The 24823-nt window shown below is 38.7% G+C and overlaps 1 protein-coding gene across 1 annotated transcript in view; it reads right to left on the bottom strand.

Moving 5' to 3' along the window:
* COG3 (component of oligomeric golgi complex 3) overlaps positions 1-24823 on the bottom strand; it is a 230375-nt gene that overhangs the window by 115781 nt on the left and 89771 nt on the right. The window contains exons 14-16 of the mRNA XM_053707999.1: positions 23919-24027; positions 14001-14125; positions 8456-8545 (exon numbers count right to left, since the gene is read on the bottom strand). Coding sequence (XP_053563974.1) covers positions 8456-8545; positions 14001-14125; positions 23919-24027 — 324 coding nt within the window. The remainder of the gene's footprint in view (positions 1-8455; positions 8546-14000; positions 14126-23918; positions 24028-24823) is intronic.

Below are 24823 nucleotides of genomic sequence, written 5' to 3'. Positions count from 1 at the left end.
CCCGCTTAGATAAAATCAAGCGTTCAATCTCCAAGCAGTCAGTTGCAGAGAAACTAGATTCGGATGTTGGAAGGGTCCCTGAATGAGAAGGTCCTGCCTCGATGGAAGCTTCCACGGCGGCAGTGATGACATGTCCACTAGATTGGCATACCAAGTCCTGCGAGGCAACGCAGGCACGATTAAAATTACTGAAGCCCTCTCCTGTTTGATCCGAGCAATCCCCCGGGGAAGGAGAGCAAACGGTGGAAACACATAAGCTAGGTTGAACGACCAAGGCACTGCCAAGGCATCTATCAGTTCGGCCTGAGGATCCCTTGACCGGGATCCATATCTTGGGAGCTTGGCATTCTGACGAGACGCCATCAGATCCAATTCCGGTCTGCCCCATCTGACGATCAGAGTGGAAAAGACCTCCGGATGGATTTCCCACTCCCCCGGATGAAACGTCTGTCTGCTTAAAAAGTCCGCTTCCCAGTTGTCCATTCCTGGGATGTAAATTGCTGACAGATAGCAAGAGTGAGCTTCCGCCCAAATAATCTTGGATACTTCTGTCATCGCTAAGGAACTCCTTGTTCCTCCCTGTTGATTGATGTAAGCCACAGTCGTGATGTTGTCCGACTGAAAGCGGATGAATTTGGCCGAAGCCAACTGAGGCCACGCCTGAAGCGAATTGAATATTGCTCTCAATTCCAGAATATTGATTGGAAGAAGAGACTCCGACTGAGTCCACACACCCTGAGCCTTCAGGGAATTCCAGACTGCACCCCAACCTAGTAGCCTGGCGTCCGTTGTCACTATCAACCATGAGGGTCTGCGGGAGCACGTCCCTTGGGACAGATGATCCGGCGACAACCACCAAAGAAGAGAGTCTCTTGTCTCCTGATCTATCTGAGGAAACAAATTTGCATAATCTCCATTCCACTGCCTGAGCATGCTCAGTTGTAGCGGTCTGAGATGAAAACGAGCAAACGGAATGATGTCCATTGCCGCCACCATCAATCCAATTACCTCCATGAACTGAGCCACTGATGGCCGAGGATTGGACGGAAGAGCTTGGCATGTATTGAGAATCTTTAACTTTCTGACCTCCGTCAAGAAAATTTTCATAGATATGGAATCTATTAGAGTCCCAAAGAAGGGAACCCTTGTCTGTGGAATTAATTAACTCTTTTCTAGATTCACCTTTCACCCGTGAGTCCTCAGAAAGGACAGAACCATGTCTGTATGAGACTTTGCCAGATGGTAAGACAAAGCCTGGATCAGAATATCATCCAGATAAGGTGCCACTGCAATGCCCCACAGCCTGAGAACCGCCAGAAGTGACCCTAGAACCTTTGTGAAGATCCTGGGTGCTGTGGCCAACCCGAAGGGAAGAGCCACAAACTGAAAATGTTTGTCCAGAAAGGCAAACCTTAGGAACCGGTGATGATCCTTGTGGATAGGAATATGAAGATATGCATCCTTCAAGTCCACGGTAGTCATATATTGACCCTCCTGGATTAACGGTAGAATTGTTCGAATAGTCTCCATCTTGAAAAATGGGACTCTGAGAAACTTGTTTAGACTTTTCAGATCTAAAATAGGTCGAAATGTGTCCTCTTTTTTGGGGACCATGAAAAGATTTGAGTAAAACCCCTGCCCCTGTTCCAGTATTGGAACGGGACGAATTACTCCCATAGTAGAGAGGTCTTTTACACAACGTAAGAACGCCTCTCTTTATATCTGGTCTACAGACAATTGTGAAAGAAGAAACCTTCCCCTTGGGAGAGAATGTTTGAATTCCAGTTGATATCCTTGGGACACTATTTCCAGTGTCCAAGGATCCTGAACATCTCTTACCCAAGTCTGGGCAAAGAGAGAAAGTCTGCCCCCTACTAGATCTGGTCCCGGATCGGGGGCCGCCCCTTCATGCTGTCTTGGTAGCAGCAGCAGGCTTCTTGGGTTGTTTACCCTTGTTCCAAGCCTGGTTGGGTCTCCAGACGGACTTGGCCTGAGCAAAATTCCCTTCCTGTTTGGTGGAAGAAGAGGAAGAAGAGGGGACTCCTTTAAAGTTCCGAAAGGAACGAAAATTATTTTGCTTACCCCTCAGTTTAGCAGTTCTATCCTGAGGTAGGAGATGACCCTTACCTCCCGTAATGTCAGAAATTATTTCTTTCAAGTCAGGCCTGAATAGGGTTTTTCCTTTGAAAGGATTAGCCAAAAGCTTTGACTTAGATGACGCATCAGCAGACCATGATTTTAACCATAATGCTCTACGAGCTAAAATGGCAAATCCGGCATTTTTAGCTGTCAATTTGGCAATCTGAAAGGCGGCATCTGTAATAAAAGAATTAGCCAGCTTAAGCCAACCTTAATTCTATCTAAAATATCCTCTAAAGGAGTCTCAGTCTTAAGAGACTCTTCTAAGGCATCAAACCAGAAGGCCGCCGCAGTGGTAACTTGTACAATGCAGGCCGTCGGCTGTAAAAGGAAACCCTGATGAATAAATAACTTTTTTAGGAGACCCTCTAATTTCTTATCCATAGGGTCTTTGAAAGCACAACTGTCCTCAATAGGAATAGTTGTACTCTTAGCCAGGGTAGATATAGCTCCCTCCACCTTAGGGACTGTTTGCCAAGAGTACCGAACAGTGTCAGATATGGGATACATTTTCTTAAAATTAGGAGAAGGTGAGAACGGGATACCCGGTCTGTCCCATTCCCGCGTAATAATTTCCAGGGTTACAGTATTATTTCTGCTGTGTCTCACACCGCTGCTTCCAAGTTTAGTGTGACTGCTCCACTACTAGAACTAAAGGCGAGAGAGGAGAAGACTACAAGTCTCATATTGTTGAGGGGCGCATACTGTAATGGTCGAGACTTTTTATGTATCTAAACAAGTTAAATCAATTAACGGTTGCACTCGAGGAGCACAATTCACAATTATTCTCACAATGTTAAGAACAGCAACACCTTATGCCGTTTGTGGCTAAAGTAGGCACTTAACCTATGATTAAGTGCCCGCTTTACACACAAAACGTGTAACATGTTGCTCCTAGTGTCACTGTTTTTAACATTGTGAGAATACAAGTTACATTTTATGCTCCTTAAAGGGGACAGTTCACCCCAAAATTGTCTCCCCTTTAAATTGTTCCCAATGATTCATTTTACCTGCTGGAGCGTTTTAAATTGTTTACAAGTAGCTCCTTTACCCCTATTTTGGCATTTGAAATAGCGGATTTAGCCTGTGGTATCCAAACCTATACTGAAAGTTTCTATACTTGAGTATATTATATTGAATAGCCTAAGTAAACACAGCCAGCAGAAGAGATTACACTCTCAGTGGGGGGGCATGATAGTTAAGTTATACTCTGCAGCTGGTATAACAAGTCATTGAAAATACATTCATATAAAAACAATTTAACAGTGTACGGTCCCTTTAAGTGCAACCATACAATATTGTTTCCTTTGCATTCCCGAGTCTTACGAGTCTGATGATGTTCAGGTGTTTGGGCACATTTCTTTTTTGGACAATGATTTCATGGGACATTTCATTACTCTCTTTGAGAAATGAGTCTGGAAAATGCGATCCAATTCTGTACTTAAAATATATATTAGAAAAAAAAAAATTGTGACAGTGCCTCTTTTCTGGACAGAAACGTGATGAAACGCATCTAACCTTGTTTAAACTGTATGATTTGCTTTGTGTATCTTTCCTATTATTGTTTTTAAGTATGTATTATAAGGATTAGTTTTTATTAGTTTACCCTGGTTTATTTCATTGTTCATGTAAGCAAAGTGGTGATTTTTAAAATTACTGTGCTAAGTTAACAAAATTCCTTAATACTTTAAAAGCATAGTTGATATTTAAAAAGAATATATATATCAGGTGTGTCACATGGGTTCCCAAATGATGAAAACAGAATTTATGTTTACCTGATAAATTACTTTCTCCAACGGTGTGTCCAGTCCACGGCGTCATCCTTACTTGTGGGATATTCTCTTCCCCAACAGGAAATGGCAAAGAGCCCAGCAAAGCTGGTCACATGATCCCTCCTAGGCTCCGCCTTCCCCAGTCATTCGACCGACGTAAAGGAGGAATATTTGCATAGGAGAAATCATATGATACCGTGGTGACTGTAGTTAAAGAAAATAAATTATCAGACCTGATTAAAAAACCAGGGCGGGCCGTGGACCGGACACACCGTTGGAGAAAGTAATTTATCAGGTAAACATAAATTCTGTTTTCTCCAACATAGGTGTGTCCGGTCCACGGCGTCATCCTTACTTGTGGGAACCAATACCAAAGCTTTAGGACACGGATGAAGGGAGGGAGCAAATCAGGTCACCTAGATGGAAGGCACCACGGCTTGCAAAACCTTTCTCCCAAAAATAGCCTCAGAAGAAGCAAAAGTATCAAATTTGTAAAATTTAGTAAAAGTGTGCAGTGAAGACCAAGTCGCTGCCTTACATATCTGATCAACAGAAGCCTCGTTCTTGAAGGCCCATGTGGAAGCCACAGCCCTAGTGGAATGAGCTGTGATTCTTTCAGGAGGCTGCCGTCCGGCAGTCTCGTAAGCCAATCTGATGATGCTTTTAATCCAAAAAGAGAGAGAGGTAGAAGTTGCTTTTTGACCTCTCCTTTTACCAGAATAAACAACAAACAAGGAAGATGTTTGTCTAAAATCCTTTGTAGCATCTAAATAGAATTTTAGAGCACGAACTACATCCAAATTGTGCAACAAACGTTCCTTCTTTGAAACTGGATTCGGACACAAAGAAGGCACGACTATCTCCTGGTTAATGTTTTTGTTAGAAACAACTTTCGGAAGAAAACCAGGTTTAGTACGCAAAACCACCTTATCTGCATGGAACACCAGATAAGGAGGAGAACACTGCAGAGCAGATAATTCTGAAACTCTTCTAGCAGAAGAAATTGCAACCAAAAACAAAACTTTCCAAGATAATAACTTAATATCGTCGGAGACAAGTCTGTATAGTCCCCATTCCACTGACTGAGCATGCACAGTTGTAATGGTCTTAGATGAATTCGCGCAAAAGGAACTATGTCCATTGCCGCTACCATCAAACCTATTACTTCCATGCACTGCGCTATGGAAGGAAGAGGAACAGAATGAAGTATTTGACAAGAGTTTAGAAGTTTTGATTTTCTGGCCTCTGTCAGAAAAATCCTCATTTCTAAGGAGTCTATTATTGTTCCCAAGAAGGGAACCCTTGTTGACGGAGATAGAGAACTTTTTTCTACGTTCACTTTCCACCCGTGAGATCTGAGAAAGGCCAGGACAATGTCCGTGTGAGCCTTTGCTTGTGGAAGGGACGACGCTTGAATCAGTATGTCGTCCAAGTAAGGTATTACTGCAATGCCCCTTGGTCTTAGCACCGCTAGAAGGGACCCTAGTACCTTTGTGAAAATTCTTGGAGCAGTGGCTAATCCGAACGGAAGTGCCACAAACTGGTAATGCTTGTCCAGAAATGCGAACCTTAGGAACCGATGATGTTCCTTGTGGATAGGAATATGTAGATACGCATCCTTTAAATCCACCGTGGTCATGAATTGACCTTCCTGGATGGAAGGAAGAATTGTTCGAATGGTTTCCATTTTGAACGATGGAACCTTGAGAAACTTGTTTAGGATCTTGAGATCTAAGATTGGTCTGAATGTTCCCTCTTTTTTGGGAACTACGAACAGATTGGAGTAGAACCCCATCCCTTGTTCTCCTAATGGAACAGGATGAATCAATCCCATTTTTAACAGGTCTTCTACACAATGTAAGAATGCCTGTTTTTTTATGTGGTCTGAAGACAATTGAGACCTGTGGAACCTCCCCCTTGGGGGAAGCCCCTTGAATTCCAGAAGATAACCTTGGGAGACTATTTCTAGCGCCCAAGGATCCAGAACATCTCTTGCCCAAGCCATAGCACTTGGGGCTGGTCCGTTTCTGCGAAAGGGACGAAAATTAGGTTTATTTTTGGCCTTGAAAGACCTATCCTGAGGAAGGGCGTGGCCCTTGCCCCCAGTGATATCAGAAATAATCTCTTTCAAGTCAGGGCCAAACAGCGTTTTCCCCTTGAAAGGAATGTTAAGCAATTTGTTCTTGGAAGACGCATCCGCTGACCAAGATTTTAGCCAAAGCGCTCTGCGCGCCACAATAGCAAACCCAGAATTTTTCGCCGCTAATCTAGCCAATTGCAAAGTGGCGTCTAGGGTGAAAGAGTTAGCCAATTTGAGAGCATGAATTCTGTCCAAAATCTCCTCATAAGAAGAATCTTTATTGAGCGCCTTTTCTAGTTCATCGAACCAGAAACACGCTGCTGTAGTGACAGGAACAATGCATGAAATTGGTTGTAGAAGGTAACCTTGCTGAACAAACATCTTTTTAAGCAAACCCTCTAATTTTTTATCCATAGGATCTTTGAAAGCACAACTATCTTCTATGGGTATAGTGGTGCGTTTGTTTAGAGTAGAAACCGCCCCCTCGAACTTGGGGACTGTCTGCCATAAGTCCTTTCTGGGGTCGACCATAGGAAACAATTTCTTAAATATAGGGGGAGGGACGAAAGGTATGCCGGGCCTTTCCCATTCTTTATTTACAATGTCCGCCACCCGCTTGGGTATAGGAAAAGCTTCGGGGGCCCCGGGACCTCTAGGAACTTGTCCATTTTACATAATTTCTCTGGAATGACCAAATTCTCACAATCATCCAGAGTAGATAACACCTCCTCAAGCAGGGCGCGGAGATGTTCCAATTTAAATTTAAATGTAATCACATCAGGTTCAGCTTGTTGAGAAATTTTCCCTGAATCTGAAATTTCTCCCTCAGACAAAACCTCCCTGGCCCCCTCAGACTGGTGTAGGGGCACTTCAGAACCAATATCATCAGCGTCCTCATGCTCTTCAGTATTTTCTAAAACAGAGCAGTCGCGCTTTCGCTGATAAGTGGGCATTTTGGCTAAAATGTTTTTGATAGAATTATCCATTACAGCCGTTAATTGTTGCATAGTAAGGAGTATTGGCGCACTAGATGTACTAGGGGCCTCCTGTGTGGGCAAGACTGGTGTAGACGAAGGAGGGGATGATGCAGTACCATGCTTACTCCCCTCACTTGAGGAATCATCTTGGGCATCATTTTCTCTAAATTTTGTGTCACATAAATCACATCTATTTAAATGAGAAGGAACCTTGGCTTCCCCACATACAGAACACAGTCTATCTGGTAGTTCAGACATGTTAAACAGGCATAAACTTGATAACAAAGTACAAAAAACGTTTTAAAATAAAACCGTTACTGTCACTTTAAATTTTAAACTGAACACACTTTATTACTGCAAATGTGAAAAAGTATGAAGGAATTGTTCAAAATTCACCAAAATTTCACCACAGTGTCTTAAAGCCTTAAAAGTATTGCACACCAAATTTGAAAGCTTTAACCCTTAAAATAACGGAACCGGAGCCGTTTTTATATTTAACCCCTTTACAGTCCCTGGTATCTGCTTTGCTGAGACCCAACCAAGCCCAAAGGGGAATACGATACCAAATGACGCCTTCAGAAAGTCTTTTCTATGTATCAGAGCTCCTCACACATGCATCTGCATGTCATGCTTCCCAAAAACAAGTGCGCAATAGAGGCGCGAAAATGAGGCTCTGCCTATGTTTAGGGAAAGCCCCTAGAGAATAAGGTGTCCAATACAGTGCCTGTCGGTTATTTTACATAATTCCCAAGAATAAAATAATTCCTCAAAGCTATGAAGTATAAAATATGCTTATATATCAATCGTTTTAGCCCAGAAAATGTCTACAGTCTTAATACCCCTTGTGAAGCCCTTTTTTTCTTTATGTAATAAAAATGGCTTACCGGATCCCATAGGGAAAATGACAGCTTCCAGCATTACATCGTCTTGTTAGAAATGTGTCATACCTCAAGCAGCAAAAGTCTGCTCACTGTTTCCCCCAACTGAAGTTAATTCCTCTCAACAGTCCTGTGTGGAAACAGCCATCGATTTTAGTAACGGTTGCTAAAATCATTTTCCTCTTACAAACAGAAATCTTCATCTCTTTTCTGTTTCAGAGTAAATAGTACATACCAGCACTATTTTAAAATAACAAACTCTTGATTGAATAATAAAAACTACAGTTAAACACCAAAAAACTCTAAGCCATCTCCGTGGAGATGTTGCCTGTACAACGGCAAAGAGAATGACTGGGGAAGGCGGAGCCTAGGAGGGATCATGTGACCAGCTTTGCTGGGCTCTTTGCCATTTCCTGTTGGGGAAGAGAATATCCCACAAGTAAGGATGACGCCGTGGACCGGACACACCTATGTTGGAGAAATTTGGTTTGGAAACCACTGAACTAGCATTCTGAGATGATCAGTATGACTATATTTCCTTAGCAATAATATTGGAAATGATAAATGCAGACTAAAAAACCCATGTTATTAACTGACAATTTATCTGACCTTTTTTTTGGCGATTGCATCTGAAGCGCCCAGCAATGACTGAATACATGCAGAAAGGGCCTCCTGAGATAAGCCTTGAAACACTGCTCTCTAGAGGGGAAAGAGAAAATCACAGTTATTGTTTATAAAGTGTTGAAAATCCTTTAATTACAAATAAATACAGTAAAAAATATGCAAAAATAAAAGCTAGATCTATTTCAAGAACATAAATTTCACTGTAACAGTGGTCCTGTATGATGTGTCCATCAGGATTACTTAAAAAAAAACACAACCCCTTTTATAAGAGAACTTAGTAAACTGACTACAATTTCCCTATAAAAGGCACAACTGACAACCAATTCCCTTTAAACGCAAGAACAGCAAAAAAACAGTTCCATTAATAAGCAAAAGAAGATAGTCTGTTACATACACAATGAGGATGGAAATAAAAATGCAAGGTATTAATCTCCAAAAGAAGGTGCTCTTTGCTCAAATATATATATATATATATATATATATATATATATATATATATATATATATATATATATATATATATATATATATATATATAGTAATTGGAGAATACCAGGCCTGTAAAGCTCTAACATACTACTTTACTTAATGCACTTAAGAAAAAAAAAAAAAAAAAAAAAACATTTATATTTCCCTAATAAATTCATTTCTTTCATTGTGGTGAGAGTCCTCGATCCATTACTCTTGGAAATTATACTCCTTGCCACTAGGAGGAGGCAAATTCCTAGAGCCCTTAAAACCCCTCCCACCTTATTGGAAACTAGTCTGAAGTATAGCCAAACAAGAAAAGAAGGTAGGAAAAGAAAATAACAGGGAAAAGAGAAGTGCAAACAAACTGGCGCCAGAAAACCCCCCCAATCATAATAGGAAATATTTGGCAGGGCTTCTGGACTCTCACCATGATCCAACTAATACTGAAGCTGTGGAGTCCACGAGTAATCTGTGCGGGACCAGACATACTATTCCAAATACATTGTATGATTTCTTTTTTTAAATGCAGAAAATATATATATATTATACAATAATAATACATGCACAGAAATAAGTGCCTGAAGGACTTACCTACCAAAAAAAAGATTCAGAAGAAGCAAAAAACATAAAAAAATGGTAGAATATAGAAAAAATATGTAAGGAAGACCAAATTAAATCAACAGATGCCTCTTTCTCAAAGGCCCATAAAGTAGCAACTTATCTGGCAGAATGGGCAGTAACCCATCTAGATGTAATCTGACCCTACTCCAAGTACATCAACAACAAGAAAAAGGCAACCGGTCTCCAGACATCCAATTTCCAAATAGTAATGCAACAATCCAGGAAAGACAATCCAAGGTAGGCAATCCACAAACAGACACTCTCAGTAGTAAAAGCAAAGCAAGTAGTTTATTGAACAATATGTTTCCATAAATACCGGCATCCATAAAGGTAGTTGCACATCGTTAGCACAGGTCAAACATGTTTCGTATACATCAGATACTGAACTTCCTCAATGACCGATAGTTCATTAATGGCTACTGTAGCCTTTATATAGGCCTAAAGAGACTCCTCCTCTAATAATCATTCAATCCAAATACTAAACAGTTGACAAACAATTGGTTAATAAATTAATTAACTTAATTCCATTCAGCATATATGCTCATCAATGGAAATAACATACTAAAAGCATACAAATACATATAAGGGGAATAAACCAGATAGTAAAAGTACAATATTAATACTACATCTGCACAGCATTTCAATCAAGTGTGAAAATAAAGGGGGATGAGAATTACTCACATGTAAAATACTGTAAACAAAAAACAGAACACAATTGTTTATTTTATGAATATTTTGACATCCCACTCAGAATTTAACCCTCTCAACACTCTAGTGTCCAAATGAAATATCCAAAATACTTCTCTTTTTCTGAGAATCTCTTCTCTATTACCCCCTCTTGGGTGTCTGGGGATAACTTTGATACACTGGAATGTCAAGAGGGAAACATCTGAATTATGTTTCCTTTTAAAATGTAGCGACACTGGAGTAGAGGACTCGGGATCCTCAATTGACCTCAGATGTTCTAAAAAACGATCTTTCAGGGGGCAAGTAGTGAGCCCCACATACTGCTTATTGCACCCCCTGCAGGTCAAAAGGTATATTACACATGAAGAATTGCAAGTTGAATGCCGTCTAATCTGATATGTCTTACCAGTTGACTGTGAGGTGAATTCTAAACCAAAATTAGCAAAAAGAACAAGATTTGCATCTAGTGCTACTACACTTGAAAAAAACGGGCTTCAAAGAAAGACAGTTTTTATTCTTGTTAAGAGGCAACATAGAGGGTGACCGCATATTTCCCAAGGTCTTATTTTTACATTAAATATATTTACACCCTTCATGCAACAAAATCTTTAAGAGCTTCATCAGCTTCTCAGATGGAAAATCAATTCTTCACAATATTGCATATTGTATGATATTCTTTACTATAAGTGGTTACAAATTTTGGTTTATTCTCAAAAGTACTGGGCTTACTCTTAAGAACAAAAAGAGAACCTCTTTCCAGGACATCCACTTGTGTTTTGGCATCTTCCAACATACTCTTATTTATAACCAACAAGTGGTATTGTAGGAAAAAAGAAAAAAACAACGTAACAACAAAAACACCACGCAGGGTGTAGTAACACGAAATACAATTGGTAGAATTGTGAGATACCACAGCATACATCAATGCACATTACCAAGTACTATATCAGTTTATAATGAGCATGTTTGTATTCGGGTCTATACAACACTTTTATCATTTGCATTAAATACTCTTCTACAAAATAAATGCCTTATTAATACCACAATGTTGGGATTATTTATCATTATTTGAAATCACTCTTAACCAGCCTACAAAAAAAAAAAAAAAAAAAAAAAAAAAAAACACAAGACAAGACAAAACAGGGGGAAGAAAAAAAAAAAAAGAAAAAAGAAAAAGAAAAGGAGTGAATAATCTAAATGCCACGGAGCTCCCTTCCTCAGTCCCACCTGCTGTTACCGCCACCTATAGCTCTATCCGAGCACTATCCAATCAGCAGGAAAGTCTCCTAATAAGACCAAATCCATAAAACTTTCTGAGCTCAAGAAGGGAAAAAGAATAGCTTTTTGGGTACCAATTGGGTATGATTTTAAAATAAAAATAATAGCCTGCAAAATAGAACTTTAAAGCTCTGACCACATCCAAATAATGGAGGAGCTCCTACTTAGAATTCTTTGGATTAGGACAAAAAACTGAATAGGCTATCCAGGAATGCAAATTTTTGAAAGTAATAATGATCCCTGAAATAGGGATATGAAGAGAAGCATCCTTCATATCTATAGAGGACATGAACTGTCCCCTTTAGACAAGAGGAATAATTGTCCAAATGGACAACATCTTGAAAGAAGGAACCCTGAGAAACTAAAGTCCAGAACAGGTCTGTAAGCTCCTCCTTTCTTGAACAATAAGAGGTTGGAATAAAATACATGGCCCTGTTTCAAAACTGGAACTATTACTGCCATAGATTCCAGATATGAAAATAAAGGCTCCTACCTTTACAGTGTTCTTTGGATTATGAGACAAAATGAAACCAAGCCCCCGGAAAAAAAAGGCGTAATCTGTCCTCTACGAGAAGATATGTATCGGGGGCCACACCCTCATGCAGACTTGGTAGAAGAAACAGGCTTCTAGGGCTGTTTTGACCTGTTCCAATTTGGGTTTGTCTTCCAGGAAAACTGGAAGAACCCTGCTTCTAAGAAGAGGTAGAGAGGGACTTTTGGTTCACCAGAGGCAAAACAAGCAGGCTTAAGGAGCATTAAAAATCCATAATGCATTGGATGAGTGCTAACCCAACGACAGACCAATCACACAGACATGCCCAAAAAGCGAAGCATGCTAAAAAAAAAAGGCACATACACATCATTAATGTGCAAAAAAATTGAAGCATGTAATCACGCTGAAACGTGGAAAGAAAATGATGCGCACAAAAAAGGACACAGCATTAAAAGAAATTAAATAAAGTGCGCGTGAAAAAACAAAAATAAAAAAAAACAAAAAAAAAACTTAATGCTCCTTAAGGCCTACATAGGGCAAAAAAAATAAAGGTACTTATAAAGTCATGCCTAAAATGGAGGAGATAATAGTCCCCAGGCTATGATATACTTGTAAGTGAGTACCTATTAATATCTTATATGTTCTACTAATAGCCTATATGCTAAGCAGGTGCCAACAATATAAACGCCCACTTACCTGATAGTCATCTATACTACTGAACTTACCATAAGCAGACAAAACTGCTTCCAGTAGATAGCCAATCCAGTGGTGTACACGCAATAGCAGAGGATCAATATAAATATAAAAATGTTAAACCGACAGGAGGAGGTTAGGGACTGGTCCCTGAGACACCTGTGGTAGGCCAGCAACTAACTCCCATGCAGTGTTCTTGTGCCATTACCCATTCGCCAATTACATCCCTCTGTCCAAACTGTAGTTCTTTGAGGGGAAACTGGGGCTCAAATTGATCTGAGAACTCAATCGATCTGAAAACCCTTCTCACAAACAATTGGAGCACCTTCCTTCTTCACCTTCCTCCTATGAAGGCAAAAACAAGTCTAGTTGGTTGGAGGGGTGTTAAGGGCTCTGGGAATTTTGGGAACTTTGTCTCCTCTTGGTGGCCAGGACTATAATTCCCAGGAGTAATGGATTCTGAAAGGTATACCCTATACCTTCTATGTCACTTTCATCTCTGACCATACAGAACAACTGATAAGTAAAAGGGACAGTAAGCATAAGAAAGTTGAGTTAAATTATAAGAATGCCATTTCTTTCCCAGCTCTAGTAACTTTTTTTTTTACATTTTTCAATTAGCCAACAAAATTGCCCCCAATCTTGCTTCTGAATATAGTGTTGGCGTGCGCACAAGTTTAAGTCTGTCTGCATTCAGATACGCTATTCTTTACCCCTGTTCTTGCTACTACAGTGTAGGCAGGCAAGCATAGCCTGTAAGCAAGCTTAGGAGGGAGGATAAGGGGGTGGGGGCAAGCCTTCTTGTGGGCTAAGAAAGGGGAAGCTTAAAGTGAAAGTAAATCCTAGTGTTTTGCAAACACTCCATGGGCGCCAAGCCAGATTTACCACACGGCTATTGGCTAAGAGGTGAAAACGTCTGGGAGTGTTTAAATCAATTAAAATAAGTGTATATTTTATAACTTATCATATGATATATTTCAAACTTTATTATTATCTTTATAGCTGGCCTTCAAATGTTTGTTTACTGACCCTGACTCCATGCATAAATAAGTTTGATTAATAAGCAGGATTGAGTCATGCTATGTACGCACCAATCAGCAGTTGACTATGCTCCTAGTTTAGCATCAGGAGCATATTTAAGGTATAAACCCTACCACACTTTCATATATGTTAATTTGTAATGTATTTAGCTTGTGCAGCATTCATGAGGGAATTGCACCTTAAAACTTATTTTAATTTGGGAATGCACAGAGTATAAAGACAACACTGATTTTTTTGTACACTTACATCAATGCATCTGTAAAGCTTGGAAAGACACACAAGGGTCCGTCTGACTGTAGGGTACCACATTCCATGAAGATCAGCAGGTGATATTGTGCTTTGTGCTCTTTGCCCTAAAGATTCTGAAGACCCTAAAAGCCAAAAAAATATTCAAGAGGTTATCAACAAATAGAAAGGAAAAGCTGCAGTATACACTCACTGGTCACTTTATTAGGTACACCTGTTCAACTGCTTGGTAACACAAATTGCTAATCAGCCAATCACATGGCAGCAACTTTAGGCATCTAGACGTGGTGAAGACGACTTGCTAACGTTCAAACTGAGCATCAGAATGAGCAAGGAAGGGGATTTAAGTGACTTTGAACGTGGCATGGTTGCTGGTGCCAGACAGCAGGTCTGAGTATTTCAAAAACTGCTGAACATCTCTAAGGTTTAAAGAGAATGGTCTGAAAAAGAGAATATATCCAGTGAGCAACAGTTGTGTGGACGAAAATGCCTTGTTGATGTGAGAGGTGAATGGGCAGGCTGGTTTGAGATAATAGAAAATGCAACAGTAACTCAAATAACTCATTACAACCAAGGTATGCAGAATACCATCTCTGAACGCAGAAAACGTGGAGCCTTGATGGAGATGGGTACCACTCCTGTCAGCTAAGAACAGGAAAGTGAGGCTACAATTCACACAGGCTCGCCAAAATCGGACAATAGAAGATTGGAAAAACGTTGCCTGGTCTGATTCGTCTCAATTTCTGCTGCGACATTCATATGGTAGGGTCAGAATTTGGCGTAAACAACATACAAGCATGGATTCATCCTGCCTTGTATCAATGGTTAAGGCTGCTGGTGGTGGTGGTGTAATGGTGTGGGGGGTATTTTCTTTGCAAACTTTGGGTCCCTTAGTACCAATTGAGCATTGTTTAAATGCTACAGCCTACCCGAGTATTGTTGCTGACCATATTAGGACTACAGTGTACCCATCTTCTAATGGCTACTTCCAGCAGGATAATGCACCATCTGTTCCTACTATACTATATAACTTTTTAATCTGAGGTATTTTTCTACTCCTCAAATGCAAGATATACAAATGAAAGTCAACGAATCTCATTATTGATTAGGTGGTCTGCAATTATTTGGTCAGTTGCATAACACCAGCAGCTTCACTCCGATAAACTTCTGCACATGGTATTTTTTTCTATCCAATTAATCTAATTAATCAGAAGATGTTTTTGCACTATACCATGTGCAGGAGTTAATCGGAGTGAAGCAGGTGGTGCAACTGATCAACTAATCGCAGACCACCTAATCAATAATAGTTGACAACTGTTTTTTTAAATCATTTTCATTTGAAGTTTAAGACAAAGCGTAGAAACAGTATAAGCCAATATGACAGGAGAGTGTAGTACATACAGCATAGAACAAAAAAGTTTACAATAAACATTTCAGAATAAAAATCCAACACCACAATATGCACTTAGCGTGCCAATCAATTTGTAAACCCTTCAGATAACACAAGGCCACTTTCAGACATCCTAAGTGTATAGAATATCAGAAGGTTATCTCAAATAAAGGAGACCACTCTTGGGTCTCAAATGAAAAACCTATTTTTTTTTTAATAAGAAATTTAGTAACATTCTATAAAACCCCTAGATATATAAAATAAACTAAAAATACAAGACTTAGCCCGAATGAAAATTAGCTGCCTCTCTTGACCCCCTACATTGAGGTCAAATAGTAAAGGGGCTATGAGGGGTTAAATCAATTATATCATAAATATGAGTACTTAAAACGTCAATAATTATACATCTCTATACAGGGAGTGCAGTATTATTAGGCAAATGAGTATTTTGAGGGGTTAAATCAATTATATCATAAATATGAGTACTTAAAACGTCAATAATTATACATCTCTATACAGGGAGTGCAGAATTATTAGGCAAATGAGTATTTTGACCACATCATCCTCTTTATGCATGTTGTCTTACTCCAAGCTGTATAGGCTCGAAAGCCTACTACCAATTAAGCATATTAGGTGATGTGCATCTCTGTAATGAGAAGGGGTGTGATCTAATGACATCAACACCCTATATCAGGTGTGCATAATTATTAGGCAACTTCCTTTCCTTTGGCAAAATGGGTCAAAAGAAGGACTTGACAGGCTCAGAAAAGTAAAAAATAGTGAGATATCTTGCAGAGGGATGCAGCACTCTTAAAATTGCAAAGCTTCTGAAGCGTGATCATCGAACAAATCAAGCGTTTCATTCAAAATAGTCAACAGGGTCGCAAGAAGCATGTGGAAAAAACAAGGCGCAAAATAACTGCAAAATAACTGCCCATGAACTGAGAAAAGTCAAGCGTGCAGCTGCCAAGATGCCACTTGCCACCAGTTTGGCCATATTTCAGAGCTGCAAAATCACTGGAGTGCCCAAAAGCACAAGGTGTGCAATACTCAGAGACATGGCCAAGGTAAGAAAGGCTGAAAGACGACCACCACTGAACAAGACACACAAGCTGAAACGTCAAGACTGGGCCAAGAAATATCTCAAGACTGATTTTTCTAAGGTTTTATGGACTGATGAAATGAGAGTGAGTCTTGATGGGCCAGATGGATGGGCCCGTGGCTGGATTGGTAAAGGGCAGAGAGCTCCAGTCCGACTCAGACGCCAGCAAGGTGGAGGTGGAGTACTGGTTTGGGCTTGTATCATCAAAGATTAGCTTGTGGGGCCTTTTCGGGTTGAGGATGGAGTCAAGCTCAACTCCCAGTCCTAATGCCAGTTTCTGGAAGACACCTTCTTCAAGCAGTGGTACAGGAAGAAGTCTGCATCCTTCAAGAAAAACATGATTTTCATGCAGGACAATACTCCATCACACGCGTCCAAGTACTCCACAGCGTGGCTGGCAAAAAAGGGTATAAAAGAAGAAAATCTAATGACATGGCCTCCTTGTTCACCTGATCTGAACCCCATTGAGAACCTGTGGTCCATCATCAAATGTGAGATTTAAAAGGAGGGAAAACAGTACACCTCTCTGAACAGTGTCTGGGAGGCTGTGGTTGCTGCTGCACGCAATGTTGATGGTGAACAGATCAAAACACTGACAGAATCCATGGATGGCAGGCTTTTGAGTGTCCTTGCAAAGAAAGGTGGCTATATTGGTCACTGATTTGTTTTTGTTTTTGAATGTCAGAAATGTATATTTGTGAATGTTGAGATGTTATATTGGTTTCACTGGTAAAAATAAATAATTGAAATGGGTATATATTTGTTTTTTGTTAAGTTGCCTAATAATTATGTACAGTAATAGTCACCTGCACACACATATATCCCCCTAAAATAGCTAAAACTAAAAACAAACTAAAAACTACTTCCAAAAATATTCAGCTTTAATATTAATGAGTTTTTTGGGTTCATTGAGAACATGGTTGTTGTTCAATAATAAAATTAATCCTCAAAAATACAACTTGCCTAATAATTCTGCACTCCCTGTAGGTATGCACTACACATAATATAGCTTTAACAGAGAAAATATACACTCAAAATAAGTCAGAGCAAGTTCAAAATCTCACACTAAGTAACATCTAAGAAACAGTAGTACAGTCTGACTAATAAGAAATTATCTGAACCCCTTAATAAACAAATAGCTATTACAGGCATCACAATACGTTAAAATCTAGCAGAATTTCTAGCACACCTGTAAAATGTCTGGATGATTATATGTGCTCAATTACTGAATAAACCAACTCGAATAGAAAGTTATCGAGGAAACGACAAACAGAAGCTAGATTAGGAGAACGTAGTAGTGTAATATAATAAGCCCATTGGAACACTGAACAAATTGGCAAATTATTAACAAAGGGCATGCTGAAACAATTAGACCTCTCTCAAGTCTCAAATATTGCACTTAACATCAGGGCATATTATCACATTGGTATATTTAGAGCTATGGATTATCTCCAAGTTAAAGGGACATAAAACATGTTGGGATAGAGACAAAATATAATATGTACATTAATTACTTAACCTGCAATTTATACTGCAGTGCCTCACCATTAACCCTTTCTTTTAAGTTTCTGAATTAGATAGCTCTAACTCCCCCCAGACAATTCCTTCTATGGCTGTATCTATATCCACCTTTGCTTTGGTAGAATGCAAGACTTTAACACTCATTATGTGCTGGAGCCTGCCTAGAAGAAAATAAGCTGCTGTGAACTCAGTTGAAATACAACACCTGCGTTTCTGATTCTAAAGACTGATAAGGTGATGGATCAGACTACTCCAGACAGCATGGCTATGTAACCAATTTTGCTTATTTTTGAAAATTTTAAAAATACTTGCCAGCAATTTTTAAACATTTTTTTTTATGCAAACTATTTTTACTTAATTAGCCCTTTTAGGATATGCAAAGATCTCAACATGTTTTATGGCACTTTAATACTAACCTTCTGTTTGTCTAAAGCTAGCTCTAGAAAGATAAAAGGGAACAGGAGCGCAAACTCGATTCAAGTGAGTTTATTAAGAACACAGATACATAGCGCAAGATCAATATGCACTTACAAGATAAAGATAAAATGGCAGATAAGGTGAAACAGACAAACAGGAACCAGTGATATCAACCAGATGCCATTACCGAGTGCCCACAAGGTAACCTCCGGACCCCAACACCTCTGGTCTGTTCTGAATATGTGTGACTGCGTGTCTTGAATTCAGACACAGATAAATAAAACCTCAACGCGTTTCCCCCGTTTTGCGAACGGGCTTTCTCAAGAGGACAGGTCAAATATGCCTGTATGAGCCACCGATACCCTATTTATAGATGTTCTAGGCCAATTAAATTAGTATTAAATGATATTGAAACTGCATTTAAAGATGAGAATAAAATACTGAACAGACATAACGATAATTTAAGTATATTGGAAAAAAAGGCCTTAAACAAACTTAGTAATAATAAAGATATTGTGATCCGCTCCGCCGATAAGGGCGGAGGCGTAGTAATTCAAAAAAAGAGATCATTATCTGAAAGAAGCTTAGAAACTTCTCAATGACACTAACACGCATAGAACTCTAAAACAGGACCCTACTGTTAAATTTAATAAAGATTTAGAAAAATTACTATTGGAAGCTAAAAATGCAGGGATACTTAATACCAATGAATATAGGTTTGTATCCAATCCCCATCCCAGTATTCCTGTTTTACCACCTGCCTAAAGTGCACAAAGATGCAGCCAATCCACCGGGGAGACCTATTGTCCCCGGAATTGGCTCTCTTTGCGATAACGTATCCAAATATGTAGATTCATATTTACACCCGATAGTTAGTCAAACACGAGCATTTTTGAAAGACACCAAAGAGGTTATTAAACTTTTTGAGGGAACTGCATGGGACAACAATATGTGGTGGATTACTTGTGATGTTTCTGCACTTTACACCTGAATCCCTCACGATGCAGGTGTGGGTGCAGTCAAAACAGAACTCACCAGATGTAACTTTTCTGATAACCACACCTGCAGATCTGAAGATCTGATAACCAATAAGATACCACCTGCTAGTCAACAAAGTCAATATGAATATGACAGACTCTTAAAACTTTGTAGGCTAAAAACACTATGGATCTATAAGATGAAATCCCTCACCTCCCTAGGGCTCAACATAGATATTGATGTTGCGGCTCATATGTGAGGTTGTTTTTTTGTGTTTTTTTTAAATAATCAGGTCTGATACATTTTAAATATATTTTTATGTCTATATAACATATTTTATTTTATTTTTGATCCTTGGCCAGGAAATAGATATCTTTATTTTTTAGCTAGTTTTAATGTAATGTCTATTTTTTTAGTGTTTTATATGACAGTTTTTATGATATGATAAGTTTTATTAAGTGGCCATTTTCAATATGGTAATTTACCTATATCATTTACTGCTAAGTTGTATTTGGTTACTTTACCTAATTTAAGCATTCCAGAACATTAGAGGTTAATTCCCCTGTTGGAATTGTGACTCATTTGAGGGGTGTGTCTGTTGGCAACACACCTCCTGATTTAATTAGTATAGAACATCTATAAATAGGGTATTGGTGGCTCATACAGGCATATTTGACCTGTCCTCTTGAGAAAGCCCGTTCGCAAAATGGGGGAAACGCGTTGAGGTTTTATTTATCTCTGTGTAACACGCAGTCACACATATTCAGAATAAACCAGAGGTGTTGGGGTCTGGAAGTTACCTGGTGGGCTCTCGGTAATAGCATCTGGTTGATATCATTGGTTTCTGTTAGTCTGTTTCACCTGTTTCTGTTAGTCTGTTTCACCTTATGTGCCATTTTATTTTTGTTATCTTGTAAGTGCATATTATGTATCTATGTGTTCTTAATAAACTCACTTGAATCGAGTTTGCGCTCCTGTTCCCTTTTATCTTTCTACATGTGTATAGGCTGAGAGGAGAAGAACTCAGCATCAGTGGAGCTGCACCTCGGATTCCGTACTTGACACAGAGTGACGTCATCATTCGGCTGCCCCGTGTCCTCACTCACACTGCTGGAGTTTCATACTGTGAACGATCTCACCTTTGGGATTCACCTCTATTTTGCAGGCTGGGACTAAACACTAGCCGTACTAGGCTACAGCTTATGGTGAGAGACGCTGTATCATTTTACACATTGTTTTTTGGACTTTTTCGGTGAACCGCTCACTGGACTGCAACATCAGCTCCTCATTATTCATTTAGGAGCCACTATTTATTCATTTATTTTTTTGATTGTTTGTATCACTTGTATTTCAGATATTTCACACAATTATTTTTATTGAATAATTTGTTTATCACGTGTGGTAGGGGATCTTAGTGCAGAATGTTCTTTTTTGGTTAAAGCTAGCTCTATGTAAAACTCAAAACACTTAGTAATAATCTATAGGTAACTAGCCTAAATGCATGATATCTTGTGATTTACACAAATATAAAAATTAACATTTATATGACAAAATAAGCCAATGTGAACAAGCCTAAGAAAAATTAAAGGGACAGTATACACCAATTTTAAATATAACTGCATGTAATGTATAAAGAAGAATATGCACAGATACTGAGGTAAAAATCCAGTATAAAACATTTTTAAAAACTTACTTAGAAGCTCCCAGTTTAGCACTGTTGATGTGGTTAGGCTGGGACACCCAGTAAAAGGGGGCTGGGAAAGCAGACACACCCTCTCCCCCCACATATGAAAAGACAGATTACACAAACAGGAGCTAAAAGAAGTTTGTAAACGTGCGTGTACATTTGATACTTTGGGGTTTGGTTAGGAGTATGAAAATCAGCACAATGTTATTAAAAAATAACCAAAACTATACATTCTTACAAAAAACATTTATTAAAAAGAAAATCTAGTGTACAATGTCCCTTTAAAGTCCCACAAAAGCAGGAACCATATATTTACTGCACAATGCATCATACAATAACAGGTAACACAGTATAAATAATAAAAAAAATGTAGTCTCACAAAATGTACCGTCAAGTGAAAATAAAAAGTTGCATCATCATAAGGTATAGTGTCCCATAAAGCGTATACAGAATTATTAACAGTCTTCTTGTTAAGGTGCAATCAGTTCAACCATTGCAGGCATCATTCTTAAGTATCCCACATAACCTGACAGACTTGTCAGGTGCTGTTGGGGGAAAACCACATACTGACCGTAATCGAGTTCCCTACCCAACTCCACAGCCATCTTAAACTATTCTCTCAACAATATTTGTAATAAAAAAGTAAATGAGGGAAACTTTCATTGATCAAAATCATTGTAGATGCTAAAATATATTAATAATTACCTTTTCATTTTGTTATACATTCCGCCGTCCCTCCGCCCGCAACGCATAGTCTATTTCTGTGTAAAATTATGACTCAAGCTGTAGCCAATTGTAATTCGCCCCTTTTGGCGTCCAGCAAGTAAATAAGAACACTCCTGGTTTTGACCCCAAAGGGGGCTCGTTACGATTGGCTACAGCATTATTTGTCATTTTACATGGAAAAAGACTATGCATTGCAATATTTATTACAAATATTGTTGAGAGAATAGTTTACAATCACTTTAATAACCATGTCTACACAACTAGGGTAGAGAAATCATAATTAATCTATTTTGATATATGTTTATATCCTGATTTTATAAATATTCCAAGTCTAGGTTTTCAAGTAATGTATGGCAAATAAAGGCCAAATACTACAAAGTAGGAATTATTGGTTTAAAGTAAATTTTTAAAAAGAATTGTGCACATACAAAATGTGCCTTTGGCATGCACTTTAAATTCAGCAGCTAAAGTAGTTAAAAAAAAAGATGATCAAACTTTCCTGTTTGGCAGTCCTGATAACAGATGCTGTACGTACGTAATTCCCACTCCCCCCACAGATTGATGCTTTGTAACGGTCCCTAACAGCAGCCAACATCACTTGATGTTTGTGAAGGTTACACTCCTGTTTTTTTTTACCAAATCATCACATTTTTCTAGTTTTTGTACTACAGTGAAGTGTAAAGAGGTATGTGCCGACCCCCCTGCCACATTAGCACTGCTGCCCTTAGTTTAGCTTGCTGCATGGTCTGTCTGAGTAATAAATCAGGAGCTGCAGATGCACCAGCAGCTAAAATTCACACTCTCACTGAGCTTAAAGGGACAGTCAAGTCCAAAAAAAAAAAACTTTCATGATTTAAATAGGGAATGTAATTTTAAACAACTTTCCAAATTACCTTTAATAACCAATTTTGCTTTGTTCCTTTGAAAGCTAAACCTAGGAGGTTCATATGCAAATTTATTATACCTTGAAGACTGCCTCTAATTTGAATACATTTTGACCACTAGAGGGCATTAATTCATGTGTTTCATATAGATAACACTGAGCTCATGCACGTGAAGTTACCCTGGAGTGAGCACTGATTGGCTAAAATTCAAGTCTTTCAAAAGAACTGAAATAAGGGGGCAGTTTGCAGAGGCATAGATACAAAATAATCACAGAGGTAAAAAGTGTATTTCTATAACAGTGTTGGTTATGCAAAACTGGGGAATGGTAATAAAGGGATTATCTTTCTTTTTAAACAACAAAAATTCTGGTGTTGACTGTCCCTTTAACCCTATAAGCTCTATACATAACTATGAACTATGTGCAGCGCTTAGAGTTAAGCTCATCGAGCAGTGAGGCGGGCAACTATGTAGTATACAATACTATTATCTGGTCCCTTAAATTTTGACAACACAAACAAACAACTCCTGTACACAGCCCAATCTGCACCACAGAGTGTTCTTTCTCTGGATCATTTTAAACCCTCTGTGTGAGAACCATTGCATATGTAGGTTTATGAAATCTTGCTAAAATGTTTTTCTATTGTTTATATGTAAAAGCATATTTATGCAAATAAGCTTCTTCACCGTCAGTCAGATGGGAAAAAAACAACTAAATGCCAACGCTACAAATATTTATTTCATAGGTTTGCAAATTCTCATTCTATACCTAAATAAAAAAAGTGTAAATGATTTACAGTCAAGAATACAGGGCAAAGCACTGGAGAAATATTTTAGTGTGATGTTTAATTTCCTCTAGAGAATAACAAACCGCAGTAGCAGAACATGCTTTATACCAAGACAACATTTTCAAATGCCATTACTATGGCAACACTACATCAATGCCATGTAAGTATTTCAATAAAAAAAATTGTAAATAAATGCCCTTTGAAAAGAATCATAATCCTATTTAGAAAGATCAGACACACAAAAAAACAATGTTCCTCCTTTGTATAAATATACAGTATGAAATAGACATTCTAATACAAAAATGAAATGCTCTTATTCAGTAACGCATGTGATTTTTCCATTAGTGTTGTTTGCTGGTCGTGTGTTTAATGCTCAGATAATTTGAATCAAATTAATTTAAAAAAAAAACAAAACAAAAAAACATACCACTTCGAACAAGGTTACTGGACTCTGGATCTTCAAGATGGACATCAGAAAATGATGACTCCGCAGAGCCGAGTTTCTTCTGTTCCTCTTTTATACTCTGTGCAATTTGCTGAATAAGAGGATACAGTTTATTTATAATGAGAGCATAAAATTCTAAGAAACACTGCCATTATTCACACAGAGAGAAAAAGATGGAGGAAGAGAGGGTGAAAGAAAGAATGAAGAAAGTGCTAGATAGAAGAAAGTTAATTATTGATGCACAAGGCAGATGCATAGAGGGAACCGTCATATCATAAGGATTTCGAACACCAATAGAGACACAATAGTCAAAACTGATACGTGCATGAGTATAAGCAAAAAAATGCTTCCAGTAAAAGCAATTCCTTTTCAGTGGCATATGCACATATGCTGTGAATGGCCTCTTTCTCTTCATTCAAAGACAGCAACAGAGAGAAAGCAGTAGCACTAATAGTGTCATTAATGAGTTAATTTACAATGTACAAAACTCCGCTCAACATACTGAAGAGATATGATGTTTAAATGCTAGATACAAAACACATGCAGCATATGAGAGAATGCCACAGAAACACATAGAACAAAATAAGTCGCACGACAAATCAGATGCGAAAAAAAGTGTGCGTTATGGCTTTTTTGCATTTGGGGTTGCACAGCTATTACAAGTTGCAAAATAACTTGTTTTTCGCGTGTGTTAAGCTGTGTAATCCAAACAGCCAAATTGTGTGCGCCTACATGTATTCCCCACAGAAATCAATGGTGAAGACAAATAGAAAAAAAACAGAATTTATGTTTACCTGATAAATTTCTTTCTCCTACGGTGTATCCGGTCCACGGCTTCATCCTTACTTGTGGGATATGCTCAATCCCTACAGGAAGTGGCAAAGAGA

This window comes from Bombina bombina, chromosome 3 (genome assembly GCF_027579735.1).
Source record: "Bombina bombina isolate aBomBom1 chromosome 3, aBomBom1.pri, whole genome shotgun sequence".
Lineage (NCBI taxonomy): Eukaryota > Metazoa > Chordata > Amphibia > Anura > Bombinatoridae > Bombina > Bombina bombina.
Note: the sequence above shows the minus strand (reverse complement) of the source record. Positions and strands in the feature narration are given on the sequence as shown.